This window comes from Mustela nigripes, chromosome 1, assembly GCF_022355385.1.
Source record: "Mustela nigripes isolate SB6536 chromosome 1, MUSNIG.SB6536, whole genome shotgun sequence".
NCBI lineage: Eukaryota > Metazoa > Chordata > Mammalia > Carnivora > Mustelidae > Mustela > Mustela nigripes.
This window is the reverse complement of record NC_081557.1, coordinates 48,332,381-48,352,975: the sequence shown is the minus strand read 5'-3', so window position 1 is coordinate 48,352,975 and position 20,595 is coordinate 48,332,381. Positions and strand designations below refer to the sequence as shown.

At 40.7% G+C, this 20,595-nt stretch overlaps 1 protein-coding gene across 2 annotated transcripts in view; it reads left to right on the top strand.

The window, feature by feature from the left end:
* The window catches only part of CLPB (ClpB family mitochondrial disaggregase), a 143,381-nt gene extending 139,237 nt beyond the window's left edge, over positions 1-4,144 (top strand). For both annotated transcript variants that reach the window (XM_059410105.1, XM_059410106.1), the window contains 4 exons: positions 308-381; positions 524-643; positions 865-969; positions 1,342-4,144. In XM_059410105.1, the coding sequence (XP_059266088.1) occupies positions 308-381; positions 524-643; positions 865-969; positions 1,342-1,590 (548 nt within the window). In that variant the 3' untranslated portion in view covers positions 1,591-4,144. The remainder of the gene's footprint in view (positions 1-307; positions 382-523; positions 644-864; positions 970-1,341) is intronic.
* The last annotated feature ends 16,451 nt before the right edge of the window (positions 4,145-20,595 follow it).

The following is a 20,595-nucleotide window of genomic DNA, read 5'->3' as shown; positions in this document are numbered from 1 at the left end:
CCCTTCTTCCAAGTCAGAACTCAAGTCTTGGTCCTGACTCTTGTCCCCCTCCTTCCCTCCCTCACACAACTCCTACACTAAGGAACACCTTGCTTTGTATTTGTAGCACATAGAACTGGAGGGGCCTCAGGAAGTGCCCAGTCCAGTCCTCTCTTTCAAGTGGAGACCAGGCTGAGGCCTAAAGAGCCTGAGACCCTGACCAGGATCACACAGACCCATCAGGGGCAGGACCAGAGCTGTTTTTGTAAATGGGAGCAAGAGCTCCCTAAATCTGGGGAGTAGGCAGTTTATGATTCTTTTTCCACAGGGGATGTCCAGATTAATGACAAGATAACCATCTCAAAGAACTTCAAGGAGAATGTGATACGCCCTATCCTGAAAGTAAGAGGTCTTTCTCCTTCCTACTAGAGTCTCCAGTGGGAAGATCCCCTTAGCCATCCTTAGTCTTCCCCAACAGGGTCCAGTATTTCCCTTTACCCCTTCTGGGTCACAGAGCTCACCTACCCCTAACCTGGCCCTGCAGGCTCACTTTCGGAGGGATGAGTTTCTTGGAAGAATCAACGAGATTGTCTACTTCCTCCCCTTCTGCCACTCGGAGCTCATCCAACTTGTCAACAAGGAACTGAACTTCTGGGCCAAGAGAGTAAGAGCAGGAACTGCCCATGGGTGGGGTTGGGTCATCTGCCCTTTGGAAATCAGGGAACATTGGGTTGGAAGCGACCCCCCTAGGGGCATGGAGCACGTTGGTATGGGCCAGTGGCCCTGGGGATACAGTCACTCACAGTCCCAGGCCTCAGGCCAGAGTGGTGAGAGATGGAAAGCACTGGGCCACAAGCAGGCATGCTCTTATCTGACCTATCTCAGGCCAAGCAAAGGCACAACATCACGCTGCTCTGGGACCGTGAGGTGGCAGATGTGTTGGTTGACGGCTACAATGTGCACTATGGTGCTCGCTCCATCAAGCATGAGGTAAGCGCAGGAGCCTGAGAGAAGTAAGGCACCTCCATACCTCCCACCCTGGGTTCTCAGCCTGGAATAGCCCCATACCTAGAGCAGATGCCCCTTCAAAACCCAAACCAGAAGATGATCAAGTAAAACCCCGGTCCTGGAGGATAAGCCATGTGAACCCCAGCCAGGAATGAGGAACAAGTTGGGAACTTCAGAAACTGGCGTTGTTGAGTTCTTAGCCTAGTCCTGCAAGCTGTGTGTTGTTAGCTCCACTTTGCAGAGGGGGAAGCTGAAGCTCAGGTTTCTGACTTGCCCTAGTAGTAGTAAGTGAAAGAGCCTGGGCTACAGGCCACAGGCATTAGCAGTGCTGACCTCTTTGCCCATCACCTGCAGGTCGAACGCCGTGTGGTGAACCAGCTGGCAGCTGCCTATGAGCAGGACCTGCTGCCGGGCGGCTGCACTCTGCGCATCACTGTGGAGGACTCAGACAAACAGCTGCTCAAGAGCCCCGAGCTGCCCTCCCCCCAGGCTGAGAAGCGCCCACCCAAGCTGCGGCTAGAGATCATTGACAAGGACAGTAAGACCCGCAAACTGGACATTCGGGCACCACTACACCCTGAGAAGGTGTGCCACAACCTCTAGCTTCTACCTACCTGCCTTTACATGCCCTCAACATCCAATAAAGGCCCCTCGGCTGTGGCATGGCAACTGACCTATCTTACCCTCCTCTCCACCCAGCCTGATACCTGTTTATCCCTAGTAGACCCCTCCTCAACCTCAAAGTCAAAGATAGGGATTTTGCCCTCCCTTGGATCCTTTGTTATGGGCCCAAAAACTTGATAACAGGTCTCCAATAGAGGAACTGCCTCCCCGCCCCCTTCAAGGCAGGGAGGAGGAGGAGGCCCCTTATCTTTATCCTTCAGCATGATCCCCATGGCCTATAGTCTCTGGAACTTTATCATGATCACAGAAAGCTCAGAAGTTTGGCAGCTAAGAACAGATCTGCCTGGGCAAAGACAGGTACCAGGCTGTGACCTGCCACCCTCTGCTGGCCTTCATGCAACTGAGTGCCCAGAATGTCTGCACAGATTGTGGAAAAAGAGTGCAGAGGCCCAGGCAGAGATTGTGCAATGTAGACTGTAGCTACCTCCTTTCCATACCCTAGAATTCCAAGGAGAAGGGACCCAAAGAACTCTTCCCCACTCCACTGCCTTATGGTAGCTGTTCCTACTCATTGCACATTCTGGTGTCAGGCCAGACCATGTTTCTCCAGCTTTGGAACCAAGCCAGTGTAAGGCTCCTCTAGGAGGAAGGCTGAGTGGGTCACTACCCTGCTTTGCTCCGGGACTGGGCAACAGTACCAAATGACCAAGCAAGCTCAGCTCTATGGGGCCTCCTTCAGGAGACCAACACAGACATCGGGGAACTGTAGGAAGAGTGATAATGAAATCAGGCTGTGCCCAGGTGGCCAAGGAGTCTGCATCAGCTCTGTCTATACTGCTGTCCCAGCTGAGTTAGCCTGGAATAAACCACTCGCCCATGCAGTCTGCATGTTAGTCACTAAGCAGAGGGTCTGCGCACCCACCATCCCCCAAGGGCATACCATAAACCAGGCACGTGTCAACCCTGGCTTAGGACACAGCGAGGCCTGGTGCATCTTTGGGCACCATCGATACTAGCCATCATTGATGACCGCCCCATCACCTGCAGGACGGTTTTGGATCCCTCCCTTGGTGTTAGCTACTTTCTTTCAGGAAGCAGAAAATAGAGACAGGAATTAAAGTCCCTTTGGTGATGGAAGAATGCCATGAGCATGTGGGGGGTAGGAGGCAGTCAGAAGTCAGGACATGGGCTCCAGCAGATGCTCCAGCAATCACCGTCCAGTATGTCAAGGAGCTGTCTGCTGCTCCCTACCTCAGTGACTGCTGTTCTTTTTACTACTACTACTACTACCACCACTCCTACTTGTTTTGAAATCATTTTAGACTTACGAAAAGTTGCAAAAATAGTCATTTTCATATATCCTTCACCTCATTTCTCCTAATACTAACATCTTACAAAACTATAGTATAATTATTAAAAGCAGGACATTAACATTGACACTGTACTAATTAATCGGTAGACATTCAGATTTTGCCATTTTTCCCACTGGTGTCCTTTATCTGGTCCAGGGTCCAATCCAGGATCCTGTGTTATATTTTGTTGTCGTGTTTCCTTTGTCTCCTTCAGCCCTTGGTAGTTCCTCTATCTTTCTTTGCCTTTCATGACCTTGACACTTCTGAAATATCCAGACCAGTTATTTTATAGGATGCTCCTCAATTTGGGTTTGTCCTCTGTTTTCACATGATTAGATTGAGGGTCTGCAGTTTTGGCAGAGCTACCCCAGAAGTGATGATGTGCCCTTCTAGTGCCTTCTAGCAAGGAGTGATATTAACTTGGATCACGTGACTCTGGTGGTGTGGGTCAGGTTTCTCTACTGTAAAATAACTAATCCCCCCTTTAAAATTAATAAGAATCTTGTGAGGAGGTACTTTGAAGCTGTGTAAAAACCTTACTTATCCTTAAACTTTTGCCTGCTAATTTTAGCATCCATCAGTGTTTTTTGCTTACAAGAATTAATGTTGTGTTGGCCTAATGTTGACTTTCTGTTTACTTATTTTATCTGTACTTATTAATTGGTATTCTGCTATAGGCGAGAGCTCCCTCTTTTCTCCCATGTATTTATTTCAACAATTTATTTATATCAGTATAAACTAATGGATATTTGTCTTATTCTGTAGGTTATAATCTCATACTTCAGTAGTTTATTTGTTGCTCATACTGGCCCAGTTTTAGCCATTGAGAATTCTTTCAGGTTGGCTTCTGTATTGTTGTGGTATTGCCCCCATCATTTTTTAGCCCTTCTTTCTCTCTAGCACCATAAGATGTTCCAAGCTCACTCATATTTTTCCTGTTCCAGCCCTGCATCAGCTGTTTTCCCAGATAGCTCCTGATTCCTTGCCCTCAAGAACGGACACTAGGTGTATTCATTACTACTGGAGTGTCATTACTTCTAGGCCCTTTGGGCATACAGAGCTAGGAAATAGGTGTATTCATGTTAACACACACATCTGAATTAATTGTTATAGCTGTATGTATGTTATTAAAAATCATGAGTTCGCACTAATACCTACAGTTCCAATCGAATACCATCGGATTTGTGACTGCTGTTGTTATACTTTACTGTTCTTTTTCTCTTCTGCTGCCATCTCCTTTTCTTCCCCTTTGACTCTGTTTGGTGTTCAGATTTTCCTTAAAGGTTCTAATGCAATCAGTCAGTGACCATCATATATGGAACATTCCTATTAGATAAAGTTCTTATGCCTGGTTGTCGGTCTTTCGTTCAGTCAGCTGTGGCTAGGAGCACCCGGCATATAACTCAAGACCAGATAACTTTTGTATTAGAAAACCCAATGGCCACCTTCCAGAGAGGAGAGTAGGAGATAGGGAAAACCCTCAGATTTTGAGGAACTTAAGTATTACTTCTACAGATTCTCAACTACACCTCCTAAGTGATGTTGGCCCCTAGCTTTAGCCTCCATAACATACTGGGCAAAATTCAGCTCCCTTGCATTACCTGTCTGTCTTTGTTACTAGAAAGCACGGTAAGCACCCAGAGGGCAAACACTCAGTTGTCCAGCTCACTGGCTTGCTCACAGGATGTGACACAATGACAGATGTTCCAGGTATTCGGATGGTTGGGTGGGCCCTGCAGCAAGCGCAGATCTTCACAGTGAGTCCCAGGACAGGACAGTATCATTTATCCACTGAGCACGCATTCATTCGTCATGTTCTTGTGGCCAGCCAGTAGGATCTGCCAGCATTGGACCTTGAGCAAACAGGGCAAAGACCCAGAACCCGTATTGAGTATCCTGGAATGCATGAGACAGGGCTTGAAAATGAAAAATGTAACACCTTTGTTATTCAAAAAGAAAAACTCAGAGATGCGTAGTGATTGTTTTAGAAATTTAGGGAAGGGGCACCTGGGTGGTTCAGTTGGTTAAGCATCCAGCTCTTGATTTTGGCTCAGGTCATGATCTCAGTGTTGTGAGATTGAGCCCCATGTTGGGCTCCATGCTGGGCATGGAGCCTGCTTAAGATTCTTCTCTGTCCCTCTCCCCCTGTCGCCCCCCCATCAAAAAAAAAAACCAAAAAGATTTAGGGGAAAAAAACACACCTAAGCCATAAGCCTCAGCCTGATATGTAGAAAAGAGGGGGAAAAGTACAAGATTAGGAATGAGAAATCACATAGATATGGAAATTCTTTAAATAATTTCAGGAGAATTCTATGGCAACAAATTTGGAAACAGCAAATAGTAATTTTCCAGCAGACTCCTAAAACGTACCAATTAATTACCAAAGAAGAAATTGGAAAGCTGATTAAACGTTTATCCTTCTGAAAAATCATGTTCTTTTTTATTCTAAAGATTTTATTTATTTGACAGAGAAAGCACAAGCAGGGGGAATGGCAGGCAGAGAGGGAGAAGCAGGCCCTGCACAAAGCAGGGCTCCAGATGCAGGATTCGATCCCAGAACCCTGGGATCATGACCTGAGCCAAAGGAAGAGGCTTAACCAACCGAGCCACCCCGGTGCCCCTGAAAAATCATGTTGTTTTATTTAAACTACTTTTATTAAAATATACATGGAAAAATGTGCAGATCACATGTATACAGTTCCACTGAATGGTCACAAGGTGAACACTACTTGTAGCTGTCCTATCCAGCCCAACAAATAGATGAGTTATAATTTTTAATTACTGTATAAGCTGCTTCAGACCTTGGGATAAGATGGAAAGATGTTCAGTTGAGTTTTAAAGGCCAGCATAAGATTAATACTCAAACCTGATAGTCCTAGCCTATCTAACCTATGACTGTAGATAAGAAATATCAAATAAAATAAAGTTGAATTATACACTGTGATCACATTAGGTTTATTTCAGTGATACAAGCCTCAGTATCAGGAAATTTATTAATATAATACACTACATCAAGAAATTGAAGAGGGGCACCTGGCTGGCTCAGTCGGTAGAGCATATGACTTCTTTTTTTTTTAAGATTGATTGACTGATTGATTTGACAGAGACAGGGAGAGAGGGAACACAAGCAAGGGGAATGGGAGAGAGAGAAGCAGACCTCCCACTGGGCAGGGAGCCCGACACAGGACTCAATCCCAGAACTCTAGGATCATGACCTGAGCTGAAGGCAGATGCTTACCGACTGAGCCACCCAGGTGCCCCAAGCATAAGACTCTTGATCTTACGTTGAAGACCCTCACTGGGTGTAGAGCTTACTTTAAAAAAAAATTTTTTTTGAAAATTATTTAAATGTCTATAAGATTAATACTAATTTTCTTATTTTGATAATATATGATTAAGAGAATGTCCTTGTTTTTATAAAATATACATTGAAGTATTTAGAGGTTAAAGGTAAAGGGAATTTGCAAATGTATCTAGAAACTTTTTTTTAAGATTTCATTTATTTATTTGTCAGAGAGAGCACTAGCAAGCACAAGCAGGGGGAATAGCAGGGAGAGGGAGAAACAGGTTCCCCGCTGAGCAGGGAGCCCAGTATAGGACCATCCCAGGACTCCGAGATCATGATCCTGAGCTGAAGGGAGATGCTTAACAGCTTGGAAACTTTATACACACAGATGCATAGGCCCATATATGTATACCCACAGACACACACATATATACATACACACTCACAGTGGTAAAAGTAAGTATCAACATTTGGGAGATCTGAGTAAGGGTATACAGGAATTCTTTATATTGTTTTTGCAACTTATGTCTAAGTCTAAAAATACTTTAAAATAAAATTTTCTAAATTAAAGGTAATAAAACATTTTCTATCAGTATATGCTTTAAAAAAAAGCATTGGATAAGTTGTTTCAGTTGTAATTATGATTTGATAAAAATAAAGCTCTAGGGGTACCTGGCTGCCTCAGTGGGTAGAGCATATAACTCTTGATCTCAAGGTCATGAGTTTGAGCCCAGACTGGGCAAAGAGGTTGCTTTAAAAAAATTATTTTATTTAAAATAAAATACAATAAAGCTCTAAGTTAAAAAAAAGATTATTTATCAAAAAAATAACAGCAAACATTTCTTTTTTACCTGCTGAGTAGAAAGCCCCATGCGGGGCTCTATCCCAGGATCCTAGAACCATGACCTAAGTCAAAGGCAGGCAGATGCTTAACCGACTGAGCCACCCAGGTACCCCAGTAGCAGACATTCCTAATAGTAAATACTAAAGCTATTTTTATTAAAGTCTGAAATAAGACAGGATTCAACCATGCTTTGAAAATTCAGCTGAAAGCCATGAGGCAAGAAAACTAAATAATTGATAGAAATACTGGAAAATAATGTATCTTTTTTGATGAAATATGACTGTGTATTTAAGAAATCCAAGAGAATATACTAAAACATAGTAGTATTAATAAGGAAATTTGGTAAGCATGTGAATAGAAAATAAATGTATAAAAATGAATAGCTTTTTTCTACTCTAACAACTGTCAGCTAGAAAATAATAACAAAGGAAAAGCATTTCATTCACAACTGCAACAAATAAGTATATGTATTTGCTCATATATACAAAAAAAATACCTCTGAAAAAGGGATTGGGGAGATAAAGGGGATAGCAATGGAAAAGGAAGATTCACTATATTCATTTTCATACCTTTAAATTGAATTTTGAACCATATTAGTATGTTACCTGTTTAAAAGTAAATTATATAAAATCTATTCAAGATTATAAAATACTTAAGAATAAACTTAAGAAAATCCTATTGAAGAATATAAAATAAGATCTGGCAAATGGAAAGACATACCAAGTTCTTGGAATGGATGACTGAATATATAATTCAGAGCAAACCAGACTCAACAGCATTTTTAATTTATTAAAAATTAAACCAGACTCAACAGCATTTTTAATTTATTAAAGTTAACTAAACTCATGTCACACTACAGTATCCAGAGGTAAAACTACATGGAGTTACTGTTTTCTGGATCTGGGCTCTTAGGAGATACAAGCTACTATTACTGTCAGTAACTACTTAAATAGTATACAAACTAGAGGATAAGTCAGTTTCACTCCCATCAACACACACCCTAAGTACAAGAGAAAGGAAAGAGAAGAGTTGTCATCTGTGTCTGTCTGGGTGTGGAGAAGAGAAGAAAGCGGTGGAAAATGAAACTAGAAAGGCAAGTTTCCTGCTTTCATAGTACCCTGAATGCCATTCTAAGAGAATGAAATGACCATATTTGTGTTTTCAAAAGATTCTTTGTTTTGGGGTGACTTCTAACCAATATGTAACAGATGGAGTAGTTCCAGGCAAACCCCCTTCCCAACCTCAAACATGGAAATAATATGTAACAACAACAAAAAGTTCAACTTTTTCAACTGGGCTTGAAACTAAAAATGGGAGATCCCAGGGTGCAGAAATGAATGGGAACCCAAAAGTCAAAGATGTGTGAAGTGGAAGTTAAGGAGTTTTTGTACAGACTTGGGACCAAGATAGAGGCCTAATAGCAGAGTGCTAGGGCTTCAACAAAGACAGGAGTCTCAAAGGACCACTTCCTTGTGAAATAAAAACTAGAAAAACACCATCATTGATCTGGTAATCAGTACAGAAATAAAAGAAAATCTACCATAACTCAGGGATACAAGGAGAAAGAATCACCTAGACAGAAAGTAATAACATTTGCTGTCTGGGCAATTGTGGTCCAAATTCACAATACCCAAATGTTTCTGGGATGTCACAATGAAAAACTGACAAAAAACTGGCCCTGGGCCAGTGAAGCAAACAAAACTGTTATGTAAGGATAGTCCCGTAACCAACTTTTCACAAAGGAACCTATGGAAAAACAAGTCCAATGATTTTTGGTGGCTTTAACTTCCCATGAATGACTTATCTAACACCCTGCTTTCCTTATATTTAATGGTCTTTTTCTGCCCTCACCCACTTCAGTCACATATGTCATGGTCACATGCTAAATATTATCAACAGTAACTGCACTTCATTCTAAACGCTCATTCTTCTCTGGCCAGTCTAGTATCAAGAGTAAAGAACTTTTACAACTCAACAATAAGACAAATAACCTAATTGTAAAATGGGAAAAGGGTCTGAATAGACATTTCTCTGAAGAGGATGTACAAATGGGCAATAAGCAAAACGTCATTTAACCATCAGGGAAAAATGCAAATCGAAACTGCAATGAGATACCATTACACATCCACCAGAATGGCTATAATCAAACATAGACAGTAACAAGTGTTGATGAAGATGTGAAGAATTGGGAATGGGAAATTATGCAACCACTTTGTAAGTCTAACAATCCCTCGAAAGATTAAACAGAGTTTCTATAGTCCCAGCAATTACATTCCAAATATATACCTAAGAGACATAAAACACACCCACACAAAAACTGGTTACTTGAATGTTAAAAAGCAAAGAAGTGGAAACCAAATGACCATCAAACTGATGAATAGATAAGATATGGTATATCTGTACAATGGAATATTCAGCGAAAGAAGAATGAAGTACTGATTTGTGTGACAACATGGAGATGAACCTTGAAAACGTGTTACATGTGATGGAATCCAAGGATGCCTGGGTGTCAGTTGGATAAGCATCTGACTTCAGGTCATGATCTCGGGGTCCTGGGGTAGAGCCCCATGTTGAGCCCCAGGTAAAGTCCTGTGCTCATTGAGGAGTCTGCTTGTCTCTCTGGCCCTCCCCTGTTCATGTTTTCTCTCTCTCTTTCTTTATTAAAAGGTATTTTTTTTATTAAAAGATATTTTTAAGAAAATGTTATGGAGGGGCGCCTGGGTGGTTCAGTCATTAAGCGTCTGCCTTTGGATTAGGTCATGATCTCAGCGACCTGGGATCAAGTCCCCACATCAGGCTCCCTACTCAGTGGGGAGTCTGCTCTCCCTCTCCCACTCCCCCTGCTTGTGTTCCCTCTCTTGCTGTCTCTCTCTGTGTCAAATAAATAAAATCCATTACATTTCTGTACATACATATTCTGATTTCATTTACATGAAAATGTCAGATAGATAAATCTGTAGAGACAAAGCAGGTTAGTGGTTGCCAAGGAGAGAGAGAGGAATGGGAATGACTGATCATAGTGTTCTCTTTGGAATGATGAAAATTTTTTGTAATTGCATAATGGTGATGGTTGCACAACTTTGTCCAAACCAGTGGATTTATGCTTTAGAGGATGGATTTTATGACGTAGGTTATCTTACATTTTTTCTTTTTTAAAATTTTATTTATTTGAGAGAGAGAACACACTAGCAGGGGGAGGGGCAGGGGGAGAATGAGTGAGACTCAAGCAGACTCTGCACTGAGCATAGAGCCCAATGTGGGGCTCGATGTCACAACTGTGAGATCATGACCTGAGCCAAAATCAAGAATCAGGGGTGCCTGGGTGGCTCAGTGGGTGAGGCCTCTGCCTTTGGCCCAGGTTGTGATCTCAGGGTCCTGGGATCAAGCCCTGCATCAGGCTTTCTGCTCAGCGGGGAGCTTGCTTCCCCCTCTCTCTGCCTGCCTCTCTGCCTACTTGTGATGTTTCTCTCTCTGTCAAATAAATAAATTAAATATTTTAAAAAGAAAAGAAATCAAGAACCAGACATTCAACCCAGTCACCTAGGTACCCCTTAGTTTTTTAATATCAAAAAAGTATACCTCAATTTAAAGAAAAATTCTTTAGAAAATAACATTTTAAAAAACACATCAAAGTTAAATGTCAAGAGAATGAGAGGACAAACCACAGACTAGAAGAAAATATTTGCATATTACATAATCTGATTAAAGACTGGTGTCCAAAACATACAAAGAACTCTTAGAACTCAACAGTAAGAAAATGAACAACCAGATTACAAAATGGGCAAAGATCTGAGCAGACACCTCTCTAAAAAAACACATGGAGGGCAAATAAGCAATGTGAAAAGATGTTCAACATCATACATCATTAACGAATTGCATATTAAAACAATAATGAGATACCACTACATGCACATTAGAAAAGCTGAAATCCATAACACTGACAGCACCAACACTGGTGAGGATGTGGAGCAAAAGGACCTCTCATTTATTGCTGGTAAGAATGCAAAATGGTACAGCCACTTTGGAACAGTTTTGTTTCTTGCAAAACTAAACATACTTTTACCATGGGATCCTGCAGTCATGCTTCTTGGGTATTTATCCACATGTGCTAAAACTTAAATCCACACAAAACCTACACATAAAATTTATAGCAGCTTTATTTATAATTGCCAAAACTTGAAAAAAAAAACATATCCTTTTTAAAGATTGTTTTATTTTTGAGAGAGAGAGTGCACACAGTGTGTGGGGTGGGCAGAGAGAGAGAAAATCCAGGCTGACTCCATGCTGAGCATGGAACCCAATACATGGCTCAATCACACAAGCCTGAGATCATGATCTGAGCCAAAACTAAAAGAGGCTTAACCAACTGCACCATCCAGGCATCCCTAACCAAGATATTCTTTAGTAGGCAATTGGATAAACAAGCTATGCTACATTTATAATAGAATATAATTCAGTGCTAAAAAGAAATGAGTTATCAAGCCTCAAAAAGACATGGAGAAACCATAAATTCATGTTACTAGTGAAAGAAGCCAGTGCAAAAAGGCTACATACTGTATGATCCCAACTATATGACATTCTGGAAAAGGCAAAGCTATAGAGATGGTAAAAAAAAAATCAGTGGTTGCCAGTAACTTGAGTGGGGCAGAGAAGTGGAGCACAGAGGTTTTTAAGACAATGAAACTATTTTGTATAATAGATAATGTTGAGTGCATGTCATTAGACATTTGTCAAAACCCATGAAATGGCTCCGTCAGTTAAGCGTCTGACTCTTGATTTCAGCTCCGGTCATGATCTCAGGTTGGTGAGACTGAGACTCAGTGGGGAGTCTCCTTGGAATTCAGTCCCTCTCCCTCTGCCCTTCCCCCACTTGCTCTCTCTCAAATAAATAAATAAATCTTTTATTTTTTAAAAGAGTTTATTTGGGGCGCCTGGGTGGCTCAGTGGGTTAAGCCTCTGCCTTCGGCTCAGGTCATGATCCCGGGGACCTGGAATCGAGCCCCGCATCGGGCTCTCTGCTCAGCAGGGAGCCTGCTTCCTCCTCTCTCTCTCTCTGCCTGCCTCTCTGCCTACTTGTGATCTCTCTCTCTCTGTCAAATAAATAAATAAAATCTTTTTTAAAAAATAAAAGAGTTTATTTATTTAGAGAGCACCAGCAGGGAGAGCAGCAGAAGGAGGGGGAGAGAGTGAGAGAGAGAAAGAGAATGAATCAGGCTCCCCACTGAACAGGGGGTCTGATGGAGGGCTCAATCCCAGGATCCCAGGATCATGACCTGAGTCAAAGGCAGATGTTTAACTGACTGAGCCACTCAGGTACCTCAGTAAATAAATCTTTTTAAAAATAATAAAATACCTGGGAGAGCAGGAAGTCTCTAAGTCCATCTCAAACTTAAGAGAATTAAACTCCACTTTTTAAAGCAAAGAATTTGTATACATTTTTTTCAACCACTACACGTGCCTGGACACATCATATATTCAAAATTCCAAAAACTAAAGTAAAGAGAAGATCTTGAAAACAGCCAAGGAAAAAAGACACATTATATGGAGGAACAAAGCACACCTCTCACCAGAAACTCTGCAAGCCAGAAGATATTCTTTAGTAGGCAATTGGATAAGCAAGCTATGCTACATCTATATAATGGAATATAATTCAGTGCTAAAAAGAAATGAGTTATCAAGCCTCAAAAAGACATGGAGAAACCATAAATTCATGTTACTAATGAAAGAAGCCAGTGCAAAAAGGCTACACACTGTATGATCCCAACTATATGACAATCTGGAAAAGGCAAAGCTATAGAGATGGTAAAAAAACATCAGTGGTTGCCAGTAACTTGAGTGAGGCATCTTTAAAGAGTAACATCTTTAAAGTGCTGAAGGAAGAAAATGTCAACTCAGCATTCCATACCCAGTGAACATATTTCAAAATTGAAAGTGAAACACTTTTTCAGACAAATAAAAGCTGAAAGAATTTATTACCATCACACCTGCATTATAAGAAATGTTAAAGGAAGTTTTTCAGTAATATGAAATGTGATATCAAAGAGAAACTTTGATCTACATAAAGAAGTGTAGATCTCCATAAATGGTTAAAATGAAGACTCTGAATCAGGCCTTGTTTTAACAATAATGCCTTCTGCTTTCTACTTGAAAGGATCACAGAGCTTTGGAGGCCCAGAAAAGGGTGTGTTGGTGGGCTCCAAACTGATAAAGACATCTTTTGGTAGGGTCTTCTCTGTGACCTTAGGAAATCTTTGGAACCTTCACCAAGGGCTTGGATTTTCTTCAAATGAAGGCATCACTGAAATCTCACCCCTTCTAGTGGCAACTGGCTGGCTCAGTTGGTGGCCCTATGTTAGGTGTAGAGTTCCTCTAAATAAATAAAATCTTTTTTAAAATCCAGGGGACCTGGCTGGCTCAGCTGGTTAAGAATCCGACTCTTGGCACACCTGGGTGGCTCAGTCATTAAGCATCTGCCTTCGGCTCGGTCATGATCCCAGGGTCCTAGGATCGAACCCCCCCCCATCAGGCTCCCTGCTCAGTGGGAAGCCTGCTTCTCCCTCTCCCTTTCCCATTCCCTGCTTGTGTTCCCTCTCTCGCTGTCTCTCTCTCTCTCCCTCTCTCTGTCAAATAAATAAAACAAAACAAAACAAAAAGTCTCTGACTCTTGATTTCAGCTCCAGTCATGGAGTCAGATTGAGCCCTATGTGTTAGGCTCCATGCTCATTGAGGAGTCTGCTTGAGATTCTCTCTCCCTCTGCTCCTCCCCCTACTCATACACACTTGCTCTCTGTCTCTCTCGCAAAATAAATCATTAAAAAAAATCTTGGTGTGCCTGGTGGCTCAGTCATTAAGCATCTGCCTTTGGCTCAGGTTACGATCCCAGGGTCCTGGGATCAAGCCCAACATCAGGCTTCTGCTCAGTGGAAAGCCTGCTTCTCCCTCTCCCTTTCCCATTCCCCCTGCTTGTGTTCCTTCTCTCACTGTCTTTCTCTCTGTCATAAAAGTGAGATCTTTTAAAAAAGAAAAAAAAATCTTACCCTTTCAGGAAGTCTCCATCAAAGAATTAGAAGATTCAGTAATGGCAGACCCCTGGGCAACTCAGCATTCCCTTCTGATAGCAACGCTCTCCCCTACCCTTTGTACCATCCAAATGTTTTTCAAGGTTGTTGTCATATTGGTCCATTTACTGCTATCCATTGCTCTCTGGGTACATCTGGATACATTTTACTTGTCCTAAGGTAGGAACCTAATGTGACCCAAGCGGGACCAATCAGATTCCTCTCTCCCCCAGAAATTTTAAAACCAGAATAGATTACCTAATATGTACAACTCTGAAACTGTCCATTGACAAGTTATTTATTCTGAGGACCAGGATAGTTGAAGAAATGAAATTGCTTAAAAAACAGAGTGCAAAGAAGAGCAGAACTAAGGATCAGAGATAGCTGTGATGGTGTCTGGGTCTCTGGTCCCAGTTTTCCATGAAGCCCACCTGTTTTTAGGTCCTATAAGACTACAGAGTATCCCTGAGACCCTCTCTTTTTCCCTTTAGCTGGAGATGCAGGTGGAATTTCTGTTTCTTGCAACCAAAAGATTCCCAATAATTGTGCTCTTTGCCTCTCTGAACATTTCACCTTAAACCGTTGTAACTATATATGTAGTAGTCTGTTGTCACCAGGTGGGATCACTTTAAGAAAGGTTGATGTATTAAAATACAAGTATACAGGGGCTCCTGGCAGCTTAGAGGAGCATGTGTAAAGATTACTTATGTAAATAAATGTAAAAAATATATAATTATACATACCTGATAAATTAACAGACAAGTATTAATTACCCTGAAATAGTTGTTTACTCTACAAAACATCCTTTATAGTTTGTATAGTGCTCTAGAAATATTGTTTCAAAACCAGTGTGGCTGGGGGGAGGGGGGTTAGAGAAGGGGGGGTGGCGTTATAGACATTGGGGAAGGTATGTGCTATGGTGAATGCTGTGAAGTGTGTAAACCTGGAGATTCATAGACCTGTACCCCTGGGGATAAAAATATATGTTTATAAAAAAATTTTTTTAATTTAAATAAATAAAATTTTTTAAAAAACAGTGTGGCTGTCACAATAAATTATAAAGAACAAAATGAATCTGCATGTGCCAATAGTGAAATATTTCCAGGAATATTATGGGGAAAAAATCTCCATATATTATCTGGTTTTATCCCCTTTGTATATATACAATTTCACACACACACACACTTGTTTTGTTTTGTTTTGTTTTAATTTCTAGGAGAAATCAAAACATTCACAATGTTTTGAGAGGACTCGGGAAAGAAATGAGGAAGACATTTTTATATTTTACTTTCAATTTTTTACTTTATTGAATCATCTGGCCTAATACATGTATTTTTATTTCAAGTTAGTGAAATTATAAACTTCTTTCTCTTAATCCATGCCTGTACTCTATTACAAATGAAAACTGAATAGAGAAACCAGAACTGAGAAAAATGAATAGCAGAACTAAGAAAACTAAACACACAATAGCCACAGAGTGGATGGCAAAAAAAAGAAAGAAAAAGAAAGAAAAAGAAAGGAAGGAAGGAAAGAAGGAAGGAAGGAAGGAAGGAGAAGAAAAGAATCAAGTTCCTACCACAGAAGCCCAGAAAAGCTTAGAATTATAAATATAACTTATTTTTAAAATGCAGTAAGACTTCTAGGTCTCTTCCATCCTGGTCAGCCAATTACCCCTTTCCTGAAGATACAGAAGACTGAAGTGTTAGCATGTAAAGAAGCCAACCAGAGAGCCTTCAGGGTCAGGACCACCATGAACAGTAACACTGAAGAATAAGAGCTTTGCCCAAAACACACCCCAGCCGCTTCTGCCATGTAGCTTCAAGAGCAATAGCAGCCAAGCACATTTCCTTCTTGGGCAGAACCTTGAAAAATTTGTCTCTAGAGGTACTAAATGACCCTGGAGAAAAGAACTGTAGAAGCAACATTTTGCATTTAAAAAAAAAAAAAGCAAAAAACCCTGAGTCCTTAACCCAATCACTATGCAGTGAAACCACATTTCACAAGCTCTGGACACAGAGAGAGAGCCCCCAACAAACTTTTTAATACCTCACACCTAAATATGAAAGGAAATAAGAGTCACCAGGCATGTAAGGAAAGCTTGAGCACAAAAGCCAAAAATATAATCAAGAACAAAACTAGAAGGAAGCAGAAACAATACAGAAAACAACAGAAGAAAACTCACCCAAAAATCTAAAGAAGAAAAAAATCAAGAGAGGAAAAAAAAAAAGAGAAAATAACCATGAAACAGAAATAAGATTCTTTTTTTAAAAGTAAAAATAATGGAACAGAGATAACTTTCAGAATTTTGAGATATGTTAACTAATTTTTTAATCCATAAATAATTGGAAGATAAACAAGAAAATCTCAAAGAGTTAGAACAAAAAGATATGGAAAATGTGAGGGGACAAATAAAATTAGGAGTTCCAAAAAGAAAGAAGAGATTAAATGAAAGAATATATTATCAGATAAATAGCATTTAAAAAAATTTTTCCTTTTAAAAAATTTTTTCCATCACTAAAGGACTTGAGTTTTCAGACTGAAAGGGCCCACAAATACCTAGTGGCCCTATCATCATGAAATATCCCAGAATTCTTAGAACATAAAGATTCTAAAAGCTTCCAAAGGAAAAATAAATAACCCACATATAAAGAATAGGGAATTATAATTACATCCCTCAAAAACAATGTAGGAAGCTGAAAGACAATGGTGAGACACTTTCAGATTCTGATAGAAAATTATTTTCAACCTGGAAATCCATACCTGGCTGAATTATTAATGAAATGTGATGGCCCAGGCAATATGAGGGGTCTCAAGAATGTGTCTTTTATGCCCCCGTTCTCAGGAAGCTACTTAGAGATATGTATGTTCCATTAAACCAAGAAAAAGGAGGTCACAGAAGTCAGTAAATGGGGTATGTAGTCTAACAAGTACGCAAAGGAGCATCGCAGGGCAATAGTTCTGCTGAGCAACAACCAGTCCATATTTGCACAGGAAGGTGGAAGGCACTTAGTCAGTTTTTTTCTATGTAATAAAGGAAAACCTCAAAATCTCAGTGTCTTAACAAAAACAAATATTTTTCATGTGGTGAATGGGGAATTATAAACTAAAACAACAATGGGATACCACTACACATGTCCTAGAATGACTAAAACCAAGAACACTGGGGCATCTAGGTGGTTCAGTTGGTTAAGCATCTGCCTTTGACCCAGGTTATGATCCCAGGGTCCTGGCCCAGTGTCGGACTCCTTGCTCAGCAGACTCCTCTGCCCCTGCTCATGTTTTCTCTCTTGCTCACTCTCTCTCTCTCTCAAATAAATAAAATCTTCTAAAAAATAATTAATGGGGCGCCTGGGTATCTCAGTCATTAAGCGTCTGCCTTAGGCTTAGGTCATGATCCCTGAGTCCCCAGATCAACCCCCAGGTTGGGCTCCCTGCTCAACAGAGAACCTGCTTCTCCCTCTGCCCCCACCCTACTCATGCTGTCTCTCTCTCTCTCTCTCTCAAATAAATAAATAAAATATTTTAAAAATAAAACTGAAAACACCAACTCACTAAGACATCTGGAGTACCTGATACTTCCTGCTACTTAGGTTTTACAAGCATTCTGTCAAAATTAGAGTGGAGTTTTGTGATGCCTTATGTGATGCTAAGATGATCAAAGTCCCTGTGGACTAAATTGTGGCACAAAGGCCGAGAGTTAACATGGTCATGAAGCAAAACGATGAAGGTATATTTCTGCCCTTGCCAGATTAAACAAAACTGCCTTTGGTTTTCTTTGCTTATTGAAATTGAGAAAAAAACATTTGCAAGTTAATAACTTTACTCCATGTGGCAGAAGCTCTGTTGTTTTGCTCTAGTAAAGAAACCCTATCCAGAACACAGAACAATTGGAGTCCTCAGCTGTCTTAACCTTCAATAATCCACTGCCATTCTCCAAGCACCTTCTGATTTCTGCGTGCGCTGGACAGGTGAGTTGAGAGGGTAAATAATACCAATCGCCACCTCTGAATTTCGAGGTCTTTGATGGGTCCCCTCGTCTTACATTTCCCCCAACAATGCTGTATTGGTTTTTGTTTATAATTTTGATAGGAAGGAGGCTGTAGGGCTTCCACTTAGCCCTTTCAACCATGACAGTCATATTCCATGGATTGGAGAGACCTATTCTGCCTCCTCTTGCTGAATATGACTAACTTTATACTATGTAACTAGAAAAATCATGGGTTTAAAAATGGGCTTCAGAACAGGACTGGCAGTGAGGTAGATTAGAATCAAAAGTTAGTTTTTTGGTTTTTTTTTTTTTTTTTTTTTTTTTAGATTTTTATTTATATCCTTGACAGACAGAGATCACAAGTAGGCAGAGAGAGGAAGGGAAGCAGGCTCTCTGCTGAGCAGAGAGCCCAATGCTGGTCTCAATCCCAGGTCCCTGGGATCACGACTGGAGCTGAAAGCAGAGGCTTTAACCCACTGAGCCACCCTGGCACCCCTCAAAAGTTAGTTTTGCACTTGACTCCGTAAGCCTCCACTGTGAGTGGTGGATCACTGTGCCAACTACAGCTGCAATTAGCATTAGGCCAGAGTCAGCAATTCCCAAGGGCACAGTTATTCTCTTTGTTTTCTAGGGCTGCCATAACAAGTACCAAAGACTGGGTGACTTAAAACAACAGAAATGTATTCTCTCATGGTTCTGGAAGACAAAAGTCCAAAGTCAAGGTGTTGGCAAAGTTGGTTGTTTCTGGAGGATCTGAGAGAGAATCTGTTCCATGCCTCTCTCGTAGCCTCTAGTGCTTTCCAGTAATCCTTGGCATTCCTGGCTTGTAGAGTTTCACTCCAACCTCTGCCTCCATCCTCACTTGATGTTCTTGGTGTTTGTCTCTAGGTCCAAATGTCTTTTTATTACGATATCAGTCATTGGTTTAGGACACACACTAATCCCGTATGGCCTCATTTTAGCTTGGTTACATCTGCAAGGAGCCCATTTCCAAATAAGATCACCTATTGCACAGGTACGTAAGGAAAGGGTTTCAACATATCTTTTTGGAGGACACAATTCAAACACAACAGTTATCCCGGGACATGACTATAGGTCCTATTGGGGAAGCCTATTAGGAATATAGAGACAGATATTTATACATCTTCCTTAAGTGTATCTAACTTCACTTCATTCAAGGAACCAACCCAGGCCTGGAAATTGGGTGAGAGACCATAACTCTTTATCTTGCTTTAAGTTGGCCTTCTGTTCACCCATTCCAGAGGATTCTTGGTTTTATGAATCAGTTAGGATCTTAATGAAATGCCCACATTCTTTAGTCCCATCTGCAGTGTCTTCCCCCAACATCCCTGACCTACAGAAACCAGTTACTACACACTTTCGAAAGATGTCATTACTCTCTCATAAATATGTTTCTCAATGGCTTAGTGAAGAGAATGTCATCTGGACCCTCTCAAGGAATGAAGATGATTGTGAATGAATCACACCTTCCTAGAAGGAAAGTTTTATAAACCAACATGCCCATCTCCATAAGTGTTTGGATTCTTTCTGCTACATTATACCAAAGGCTTCTTCATTTAACTTAATCAGTGAATCCAGGTTTCAGTCAGTCAGCTGGTAAAAAGCAATTAGATCCACTATACACCCACAAGAGTGGATAAAATTTAAAAGACTGACTATTTGACATTAAAGAGAATGTGGAGCAACTGGAATTCACATTCATATTAATGGGAGTGTAAAATGGCACAACAACTTCAGGAAAAATTCTAGCAGTGTCTTAAAAAACTGAATATACATCTCCTCTATGACCCAACAATTCCATTTCAAGAAAAATGAGAACAAAAAAAAAAAAAAAAGAAAGAAAAAAAAAAAAAAAAAAGAAAAATGAAAACATATATCCACAAAAAAAAAAAAAAGATTTGCACATGGATATTCATAGCAGCACTATTTGTACTAGAACAAAACTAGAAATAGTCCATATGTCTATCAAAAGAGAATGGCTAAACAAACTGTATTAAATTAGTTTTACATTACTGTGTGGCAAGTAACCCAAAACTGAGCAGCTTAAAACACCATTCATTCATTAGCTCACAATTTTGTAGCTTACAATTGACTCGTTAGCTCATAGTTCAGAGTAGGGCACAGTTCTCATCTGCTCAGGATCTCTGGATGTCAGCCAGGTTGCATTTATTTATTTATTTATTTATTTATTTTTGAGGCTCTGAGGAAAGCTCCACTCCCAAGTTTATTCAGATTTCTAGCATAATTCAATTCCTTGTAGTTGTAGGACTGAGGTCCTGTCCTCTTACTGGCTGTCAGCTGGAAGTCACACTCAGCTCCCAGAGGTCACCCACATTCTTTGCCATGTGGCCCCACCATTTGGCTATGAAGAATCCTCCTCCTGTTGAGTGATGCTTCAAATCTCTCTGACTTCACTGTTTTCTGACCTCTCAATC